Raw genomic sequence first — 11,277 nt, 5'->3', positions numbered from 1 at the left:
AGAGCCTTGAGTTTTGGCTAGAGATTTAGAGCCTAGAGTTTTGGCTAGAGATAGAGTCAGTGAGACTAGAATTAGACTAAGAGCAGAGTAATCTCGGTACCTAGATTTTTTACACACCTTTGCGTTGGAAACCCTTAAATTCAGAATCCACCATTGATATCCATCTTACTCTTATCCAGATCAACAGATAAATTAAATTCGGTTTCAATATCTCACGATGGTTATACCCTGCAGGAATAACTTAAGGGATTAAGCATTTATCCTCAAATTTAAAAGTGCTCACATTGGATATCGAGATCAAGCGTTCAAAATTAATCAAATCCAAACAAAAGTTCCGATTAAATGACTAAAATTCAACAAATAGAACATAAAATTATAAAACAAGCCTAAAATATATTTATAACTTTATTTTCCAGACATGAAACAGACGGGAGGAAAACCACAGCTCCAGCTCTCTAATCAATCGATTTTGAACATTCCCCTAAAACATATTTATTTCAAGCGTGTACATTTAAATCTGTTTATTTCTACCATTCTCACTTTTGTTACTCAAACACGATAAGCTTACTGTTTATTAATAATTTTGATTTTACATTGGATGAATAACTTTTAGCATAAAAAAAGGAAAAATGAAAGATCATAATCAAAAAACTTATTAAAATTTTTTCTAAAACTCTGGAAATTAATGGATGTTTTTGGCATATCAGGATTTTTAAAAAGAATTTTCATATTTATGTTAAATCATTATTATTTTTAATTATCTTTACGCACAAAAAATTAACGCCTTCAGATTACGCAATATACACACATATTGTTTTTAACTTAAATGCTTGATTAAATTATTCCGTAGAAGACGACATTAAGACATAACAGAAGTACATTTTATGTTGTTACAAAGCAAATAACTTAACTAGTAAGTTATAAAATCACTTATTAAGTGAAATGGGTCTGTTTACAATTAGCAATTGCTGTGTCTTATGTTCATTGGAGTATTTAAAGTCATGAATATAGTGTAAAAGTCGTCTTCCTATTCCAGAGTTTTCTGGTTATCACTGTATGAGTAAAAATAGTTAAATGGGCGTAAGGAAAAATTACGATGGAAAAATATACGTTTTACCTGCTAAAAAATGCGGTTATCAACAGAGCTCCTACGAATCAAAACAATAATTAAGACTCCTTTAAATTAGTTATTAAAACTTTTTAAAGAGGGAAACATTTTATTTTGAATATTACTTCTAATAAAAGATATCGTTTCTTTTTACTTTGCTTGCTTTGAATTTTTCCTGTAGTTTAAAGTATGGAAAGCTTTTTTTGTTGGAGTGGAATTAAAATTAGAAAATAAGATAAATATTTTATTCAATTTTGATGGAATATATTACACCTAATATTTCCCGTTGTAGGGTGATTAAGTGACTTTATCGCCCTACAACAGGGCGAAAAAGTAGCTTTTTCACCCTGCTATTAAAATTTCAAATTTCATACCTAATTTTTCTCATTGTAGGGTGATAAAGTTATTTAATCACCCTACACCAGGGTGATTCAGAAACTTTATCGACCTGCTTTTTAATAATTTGAGTAAAATTGAATAAAACTATAAATGTTATTGAAATGGGTATCATGTGTGCAAAAAAGTTTTTGCCGGGATTTTTAATTTTTCTAGTTTGTTTTCGGTCAAAATAAAATCCCGGCAAAAACTTATTCGCACTTAATAATACCCATTACAATGACATAAATAGATATTACTGTTTTTCAAATTTTTTAAAACCGCTTCTTTTTACTTTCCTAGCTTTGAATTTTTACTTTTCATCAAAAGCAGGATAAACTTTTTTTGACGGAGTGGAAATATCATTTGAAAATGAAGCTGAAATAGTAAATTTACTATTTTTCTTATATTTCAGAATTAAACGGATTTTTAGTTTTTTGAATTTTACTATTGTTCTGTTCCTGTTCCGATGCCAAGACTAGAGATTGCTACAACAAAATCCTCCTTGTAACTGGGTTTCTTATAAACCTAAAATAATTGTTTTAAAAACGACTAGAGATTGCTACATTATCTTGTTTTATTATATAGCTATCATGCATATTACATTTTACAGTCTAGAAGCCTAATTTTTGTTTTTAACCAAGATTTAACGTTATGATTTAAAAAAATTTCTTTAACAAATTTTGCTTATATAATATGCTTTGCTTGTGCAAAAAGGATTTCACATTTTCGATGAAATTGTTCCTCCCAAAAATGAGAGAGTTACAGAGATCGATTATTAGCTTAAATATGCGATATTTTCCACAGCATTTTCTATTGTGTACAAGTACTGTACACGACCAATCAGCAAACATCTGTATTCAGGGATATTTAAGGATCCTTTTGATACAAAACACAAAATCTTAAAAAAATACTGAATTCATCAATGCTATGTTTCATGTTTAAAATTTTATTTTTTAAAAGTTGTAAAACTTACCCCTGAATGGGTATTATGTTTAACAAGTGGCCGTGAGATGGCACTCTAAAAACCTATAGTAAACACGTAGCATGTCGTGCCGGGTCAACTTAGGCCTACGTAGCCCACCCTGTTAAACGAGATAAGCAGTCCGTGTAGACTGTGGTTTCACCCTAACTAATATGGTCATTATTGTCATGCATTTTTTTGCTTTCAAATCCCGTTTAATCCCATATTGTTGTGTAAACTGTCAAACCTTGAGGAAAAGAGATTTAGTGACAGCTACTGGATTCTGTTCAGCTTCAGTTCTATTCTCTAGAATACCTGGGTCACAAGTTCTAAATAAAAACAAAAATTACGATCCAGGAATAGTGAGTACTGTGTATACTGTGTACTGTGTACTGTGTACTGTGTATTGTGTACTGTGTACTGTGTACTGTGTACGGTAAGATTAAGGATTTTTTAAGAATCCTAAAATGCTGGAGTGTTGGTATAATTTAGACCATGCAAAAGACTAAACGAGAGGTGGGATCTTTTGCGTACTAATCTTGAACATTTGATCACGATATCCAATGTGGGCACTTCAGTCAGAACTTTTGTTGATCTCCATTGATCTCCACCTTTCGCAGTTTAATTAATTTATTTCCTTATTGATATCCCGTTGTGTTATACAATACAAGGATACATTTTATTGAGAAATCAAGTATTGATCTTTAAATTTAAAAGTGTCCACATTAGATATCGAGATCCACACAACAGTTTCGATTTCAGGATTCTTAAAAGTTGAATTTTGAAATAAAGACCCAAACATTTTATTTATAATTTTTATATTTTTTTAGAATTTCTTTTGTAATAATTTGAATTTAAATTATGTATTTTTAGCCCAAAAATTATTTCAAAACGCGCTAATAAATTCATAATGAAACCTTTCCTTAAAAAAGATTAGACATTTTTAAGATCTATGATCATAAACAAAATTATTGCTTTAAAGAAAACTGTACTCATATCGTTTTATGGGTTCTAAACCACCATTATCAGAAAGAAACACGACAGAATATTTTACGGTCGCACGCTTAGCGGTGTATTGTTATTATCAAGAGTAAAACTATTTTTGTTTTTTGGTCGAATACATGTTTGAAAAATAAATTTTAAGATTTTTTTTTCTTTTTTTCGGGGACATTTTTATTTTCCTGAACTGATAATAGACATTGATTTACTTTCTTTTTAAAACATAAGTAAAGATACAGTTTACAAGTATTGAATAGTGAATTTGTGTATCTTTCCTTAAAACTAAGTTTTGTTTTCAGCTTTTCAGGAGGAAATGTCAATTGTTATTGTTTATACATGTTTTCATTTAAGACAAATTTATTGTTTTTGTTTTCTTGTATCGTCTTTTCTCCAGAGAGCCTTTAGATAAACTTTTTTGAACTAGAGTATTGAGAGATAATGAAAAACAGATATATTGCCAATTTTTTATTTACTCAACTCATCTAAGACAGATTAAAAAAAAAATTTACGTCAGAATAAACTTTAGGATTTTTTATTTTTCTTCAGCGCGACAATTAAAACTGTGGAATATAAAGACGACATTAAAACAATTTTTGTGTGTATTAAATGTTGTTAAAAAGCAAATATTTTAACTTAAAGATTTCACATCAACTCAATAAAACAAATTGGTCTGTGTACACTTCACATTTGTGGTTTTCATGCTCATTGGCCTATTGAAACCATAACTTGATAGACTAAAGTCGTCTTCCTTTTCCACAGTTTTGTTTGCCCCTTGGAGGTGGCGCCCTGAGCTCTGAATTACTGATATTACCTAATTATGGTACACTGGTATGTCCCTGTTTGATTGAGAAAGCTGTGAGGGAAATGAAGACTTACAATTTTTCTAAGTTTTCACCGATTAAAGATATTTTATTTTGTGAGAAAAAAAATCAATTTAAACATTTGAATCGTGATATATTCATGTTGACAATAAAATACATGAGAGTGTTTTCAATTTTTTCTATTTTTGTAAAGTAGAACTTTTTTAACAGAAAGTAACTCAGAGAATTTTGTAAGTGGGGAAAGAAAATGGTTACACATCACGGGCAGTCGTGGTACATTTGAATTTCCGAGCCGGGTCGACCTTTCCGGTCCTAGTTTGTACTGTACCTAGCTCAATGGACAGGACTAGCAGGTGCAACAAGGTTGATCCGGTCAGACTTTATTCTTCATATAGGTTGAATTTACTTTTACTGAAGGGGCAGAGGTACGTGACATAAACTCATCATAGCTAATTTTCTAATTTTTATATCTGGTCGGCCAGAAGTCGTATTTTAAACATTAACTTATTCTGTTAGATCAAATAAGTTTCCACCATCAGGATACAAATATGTAAGGATTAGAAAATTTGAGTTTGAGGCGAAAAATCAATTTCTTCGCCGAACACATTATATTTCACACATTCTGCCGCTTTAGTAATTGTAAATTGACGGTACAGTCTAAACTAGGAACGACTGTTGGCCCACCTGGGATATTCACATGTACATGGGTTGTGTGTAACTTGTTAGAGAATATTGGAATGTAACGATCTTGTATTGATGGAACGTTTAGGGGTAATTTCTTCATAGATTTTAAACATGGAATCTATAAAATGAATTCTAATTTAATCATGTTCCTGTCTCCATCTACTGAGTATCCAAGATGAAATGTTCTAAACAAGATTATGAAAATTAAGATTAAGAAAATGTCTGTTTTTTTAATTTTGTTAAATTTTCTATTTACCCTTTATGATCAGTTATTTCCGTGGTGAGGCTAAAATAAAAAGTTTATTATTGTGAGAACAAAATAGATACTTTTCTCTATTTTCTTATTTATTTTTCTTTCACAGGCTAGTTTAAATATTTTTTTTTATGAGAAAAGATTTCAATTATCTTTGGTTAAGATTATTATTTAATGAATCCTGATAATAACATTACCAATGAACAAAGACAAAAAAGTTTAATTGGGAAGGCTCTTATTCCACACAGTACATCCTGTAGTGTACATATATATATAAATCAGAATATTTGCTGTCACATTTTTATCTCTAATTAAAAGTCTATTAAATAATATTAAAACACCCAGCCTAATAAAAGAGTATTAAAAATGCCATTACGGAAATCATTATTTAACAGTTGAAAATGGGTTCTAAAGTTAGAGCTTACAGTACCTTGCCCCTGATCTACCACCGTATAGTATAGACCTAGATTCCCCACACCTAGGCACCAAACCACTATGCAGTACAGATCTAGACACAAATTATGCTATTTATTAGGTGTAGGGAAAATGAGGAGTAGGAAAAATTAAGTGTAGAGAAAATTAGGTAAAGGACAAATAAGGTGTATAGAAAATGAGGTGTAGGGAAATTGAGGTATAGGAAAAATGAGGTGTATAGAAAATGAGGAGTAGGAAAAATGAGTTGCAGGGAAAATTAAGCATAGGGAAAATGAGGTATAGAGAAAATGAGGTACTGTATAGAAAATGAGGTGTAGGGAAAATGAGGAGTAGGACAAATTAAGTGTAGGGAAAATTAGGTAAAGGGAAAATGAGGTTTAGGGAAAATAAAGTGTAGGGAAAATGAAGTGTAGGGAAAATGAGGTATTGGGAAAATGTGAAGTTTTAGTCTATAGTGTAAAGGAAAATACATTTCAAAGCAAATGAAAAAGTTTTTTGACTCACTCAGAAAAGTTTGTGTTAAGAACTGTAACTGTACAAGCTTCATCATCTTCTTGATAATCTACACCAGAATTCTCAGTTTTGTTCCTGGAAATCATCTAATAGTTTTAATTCTGAACCTATGGGCGTCCACGAGAATGTGTTCCACTTGCCCCCTGTGTACGCTTCTGGTTGAACCAAGTGATAAATGTCCCAGAAAGGAATTGAGTCTTTGTCACAAACTCTGATTTTCTAATCTCTATATTTTTGTAATCCAATGCCGTAGACCTTAGATATTTCAAACTTTCAATTCTGTTAGATGAAAAAATCTGAATTTGAAATATCAAAGGTTTACAACATCAGGTGGAAAAAATATAGGTATTAGCAAATTAGAGTTTGTTATAAAGAACGAACAAAACAGAAGTTTAAAACTTTAATGGAACTCTCACTATTTGATGTTGTTGAGATCAATTCTGTATGTTTTAATCATTTTATTGATTAATTGTTTCTGCTCTAGTTCCTTCTTTTTATGAAAAATGTTAAGTATGAAGTTATAAATTATAAGTTATTTTCAAAAAAAGTGCAAAATTTAATATCGTTATTTTGAAATTTCTCCTTTATTTAGAAAAGAGAAAAAATTTAAAAATAAAACTAAAAGTCCAAGGGACCAAGACCAAAACAATATAAAAGAAATTGAAATAAAATTTACCTTCTTTTAACAACAGCTGATCTCATATTATTTACATAGTTAGGAGTGTAGGTAACAGTTACCAAACTATGCGAAGGTAACTCAGGTAGCTGGCACTGGAGAATATAATTCTTCATTTGATTCTTCAAAATTTATTTGTAATTTCTTTGGCTATCAACAGTGCCAAGTAAATATTTTCCATTCTATTTTAAAACCAAAGACTTCGCTAGTTATAAAGACAAGGCGTTGGAAATTTCTCCGACTATTGTGTACGCCAGTACAGCTGTATTTTGACGTCATTGGTTATTTTGGTTGCTTGAGAGTCGAACGATCGACATTAAAACCTTAGATATTTAACGCAATTGTGAATGTTTTGTGCTAAAATTTATCTAAAATTAATGATATTAATTTGTATTTTAAAATCTATTTAATCATTTGTTGGATATGAGGATCATCTGGTGAATTATAGCTGAATTTGTGATAAAGTTAGGCATCTATTTTGTATCAAAGATTGCCGATAATTGTTTGTGGAAATTTTCAGATGTCGTCAAATATTCTTTCTGAGGTACTATGGAATGGAATTTTAGGCGATGAAGAAAAGAGGGGACCAGAAATGTCCAATATTATAAACGGTAAATAAATATAATACAGAGCTGCAATCCAAGAGTATGAGGATCACGGTTTAGATTTCCAGCAAGAAAAAAATTGTGGCTGAAGGCCCTTCATTTAAATCAAGAGTATGTCACAGTAAAAGATCCAAGAGTATGTGAAAAACATTTCAAACCCTCTGATTTTAAAAGTAATTTATAGTATAATAAATATTACGACGTTAATTTAGTAATTCATTTAAATTAGGTGGAGAGAGAATTCCTTCTTAAATGAAAAAAATGAGATAATTGATTACTGTTAAAAAGTACAAGGTTACAATTGCATAAAAGATATAAGTCTTGATTGGTGTATGGTTGAAATTTAAATACCAAGATCTTGTAGGTTATTTTTTTTCATAAACAATTAATACTTCAAACCAAAAGTAAATGTTCTCAGGGACTGATTATAGTTGTAATTTCAAGTTACCAACCCATTAAAGGTTCTAAAAACAACGGTACTTTTATGAACTAGGGACAAATTAAATATTTCATAATAGATAAACTAAAGTGGTTTCCTTGTTTTCCTTTTAAATATCTATTCATTACAAAAGACGACATTATGAAACGTCAACAGGGTAAATATATACCGGATTTCTGGAGAAGACGACATTACTTACTATCTATGGTAACCCGAGAAAATGCGTTAAATTTGCGTAGATTTTCTGATGCGCTATCTTTAATTAGCAAAGTCTTTGTTTAAAACCATCGAGATTTACAAATTTGAGACGGATTTTCAAACTAAATTATTCGGCTTATTCCAGCAAAATTGGGTAATTTACTCAAAGTTACCATTATATAGAGTAAGAGGAAGAGTAGAAATATCAATAAGGTGTTAAAAGTGATAAAGATTAATTTCATGTATCGATTTTTTCATTCTATTAAATGTTTAATATCTATTTTTTTATGATGGATTCAAATATCTATATCCTTGCAACCTGATGATGCAAACCTTTTATATTTCATATTTGGTCCACTTAATCTAGCAAAACTAATAGTTTTAAATATCAAAGGTTTACGACATCAGGTTTCAAAGATATAGGCATTAGAAAATTAGGATTTGAGGCAAGTTTTAAATTCTACAATTAAAAGAAATGTTTAACCTGAAGTTCAGCTGATTCTTTCTCCGTAATATAATGTTCCCCTTCCACCCAGGGCATTCTTCGGTCAACCGGCCACAAGGATATCTAAACAGGTACAGGTCACTTTTGGAACAAAAGGGATCAGCCCCCCCCCCCCGACCTTCTATACATGTTTAGGCGTTTTTCTTAAAACTTAAAAATTTAGTTTTGAACTAAAAATTGACTGTAAAATATATATATTTACATTCTTTAGGGGCTTTAGAGCCATTACTTTTAATTTTTAAATCAAAATAAAGAATTTTTGAAAAAGAGTGGATACCAAAAAAATTTGCAACCAATCAAAATGCGCGAACGCTCCCTTTAATGATTAAAATGTGCGAATTTACCATCAATAAATCATCTATGTTAAAAGCGTCAGTTTCCTCACAGGGTGATAAACAATCTAAGAACAAATATAACTCTTTCAAACTGTTCAGGGTGTCTCTGAAACCCGCTGTTAAAGCCTCAGTACTTTTTAACAAATTTTCTTTGTTTTGTTTGGAACAATTCGGATGTTTAAAATGTGTACTAATATGTAGAGATGATCGCGTTTGGCTTTTTTTTCTTTCGTACGTTCACCGTTTATTAACGAACCATTTCGTTCGTTTTTTTTCAATCGTTTAATCAAATTGATTTCGTTTCTTCTCAAAATTATGTGTTCATTTTCCACTTATTTTATTAGTTTTCTGACTGAAGGATCGGTCAGTTTTCTGACTGAAGGATCGGTCAGTTTTCTGACTGAAGGATCGGTCAGTTTTCTGACTGAAGGATCGGTCAGTTTTCTGACTGAAGGATCGGTCAGTTTTCTGACTGAAGGATCGGTCAGTTTTCTGACTGAAGGATCGGTCAGTTTTCTGACTGAAGGATCGGTCAGTTTTCTGACTGAAGGATCGGTCAGTTTTCTGACTGAAGGATCGGTCAGTTTTCTGACTGAAGGATCGGTCAGTTTTCTGACTGAAGGATCGGTCAGTTTTCTGACTGAAGGATCGGTCAGTTTTTTTCAAAGGTTTGTTAAAAAATCTTTCGGAAAATTAGTTTGTTCAGTATATATACTAAATTTTTTGATTTTCTTTGGTTTCTAAAAAAACGAAAGTTTTTTATTTTTCTGATCGAACCAAGTCGTTCGTAATCGTCCATTGTTTGTTTTTTTCATATAATGTCGGACATTTTTTAGCAGATAAAATTTATCATTTATTAGAAAAAATGGAAATTTAAACCCCCCTCGGAATTCAATGATAAACGTCAAGCTAGTTTTAACATGTGTTTTAATCTGGCTCTCATGCATCAATTACTATATTTTAAAACTTAAAACTCGAATAAAATTTGTTTTTTTGCACCATCAGTTCATTGTACAGGGTGTCCCACGAAACATGACAGTTGGTGTATAGTTCTAAATGTCTTCTTCCATAATTTCTTCTTTGACACAAAAGAGATTAATTATCATTAATATTAAAAATAAAATGGCAGTTATTTTATAGTAAAATTGATTTCAAAGTAATATATTTGAGTAAAAGATTTTGCTAACTAGATAAACTGCAAACAGTCTTTAATATCTAATATAATATGCAGAAGAAGACGTTCAAAACTATTTACTAACTGTCTGTTTCTTTCGTGGGACACCCTGTCTGTAAGTCTTTTATAATTGTTAAATGCCCTAAAAGCGAAACTAAGTTACGCTCTGTCATTAATTATGAGGTTTTGTTAAAACTTTGTGAAATAGTGCTGTTTTGTCTTGAATTTATTAAAAAATTCCATTTTATTATCTATATAATAAAACAAGACATTCGTATATATATATGTTGTCTGTAGCCGGCCAAACGGCTGGACCGATTGATTTTCTTTGGACACTCAGGTTATAGGCTAAACAAATTCAAAATTTCTTTATCTCTTTTCACGGGCCCTTCAGCTAGTAGTTTATAATGATAAAGCAAGAACTTACTTCCAAAGGAAAATAAAAAGACAACTAATAGAAAGCCCGTTGCCATTTCTTTCATTTTTTCTAAAACATTAGCAGAAGATAACGGTTATTTTCAAATCTGTACAAGAATAACATGAAATTATAATACACAAGGAACAAGAATAATATGAAATTATAATACACAAAGAACAAGAATAACATGAAATTATAATACAGAAAGAACAAGAATAACATGAAATTATAATACACAAAGAACAAGAATAACATGAAATTATAATACACAATGAACAAGAATAACATGAAATTATAATACACAAGGAACAAGAATAACATGAAATTATAATACACAAAGAACAAGAATAACATGAAATTATAATACATTTACACACCTTTGCGTTGGAAACCCTTAAATTCAGAATCCACCATTGATATCCATCTTACTCAACAGATAAATTAAATTTGGTTTCAATATCTCACGATGGTTATACCCTGCAGGGATAACTTAAGGGATTAAGCATTTATCCTCAAATTTAAAAGTGCTCACATTGGATATCGAGATCAAGGATTCAAAATTAATAAAATCCAAACAAAAGTTCCGATTAAATGACTAAAATTCAACAAAGTCTCACACCATTTTTTTCCAATCCGTATATCTTTACAACCCAATGTCGGAAACCTTTGATGCTCAAACTATGAATTCTGGTATATATGTATGGATCAAATAGTTAACAATATCAAATGTTCACACAACCAGGTTGCTAAGAACAAAATTAAATTAGATTAAATC

The 11,277-nt window shown here is 30.6% G+C and overlaps 1 protein-coding gene across 1 annotated transcript; it reads right to left on the bottom strand.

Annotated features, from left to right (window-relative positions):
- Nucleotides 1–373: 373 nt before the first annotated feature.
- Nucleotides 374–10,583, bottom strand: LOC111695739 (uncharacterized). Its single transcript, XM_023465167.1, has 13 exons — nt 10,512–10,583; nt 8,920–8,975; nt 8,555–8,638; nt 6,829–6,923; nt 6,144–6,227; nt 5,635–5,712; nt 5,208–5,237; nt 5,101–5,136; nt 4,258–4,329; nt 2,695–2,776; nt 1,945–2,011; nt 1,118–1,148; nt 374–481 (listed from the first exon to the last, which is right to left on the bottom strand). Exons 1-13 carry the CDS (start codon nt 10,564–10,566, stop codon nt 460–462), a joined length of 792 nt encoding a protein of 263 aa, XP_023320935.1. The 5' UTR covers nt 10,567–10,583; the 3' UTR covers nt 374–459.
- Nucleotides 10,584–11,277: the final 694 nt, after the last annotated feature.

This window comes from Eurytemora carolleeae, unplaced genomic scaffold (assembly GCF_000591075.1).
Source record: "Eurytemora carolleeae unplaced genomic scaffold, Eaff_2.0 scaffold87, whole genome shotgun sequence".
In the NCBI taxonomy this organism is placed as follows: Eukaryota; Metazoa; Arthropoda; class Copepoda; order Calanoida; family Temoridae; genus Eurytemora; species Eurytemora carolleeae.
This window is presented reverse-complemented; position numbering and strand designations above follow the sequence as displayed.

Excerpts from the sequence above, each read along its gene's own strand:
- LOC111695739 (XM_023465167.1), bottom strand. The coding sequence starts at position 10,566 with ATGAAAGAAATGGCAACGGGCTTTCTATTAGTTGTCTTTTTATTTTCC. Across the intron at positions 6,924-8,554 it reads AAGAATCAGCTGAACTTCAG|TGCCAGCTACCTGAGTTACC; the intron begins GTTAAACATTTC and ends TATATTCTCCAG. Across the intron at positions 2,012-2,694 it reads CTAAATCTCTTTTCCTCAAG|GTTTATAAGAAACCCAGTTA; the intron begins GTTTGACAGTTT and ends CAATTATTTTAG.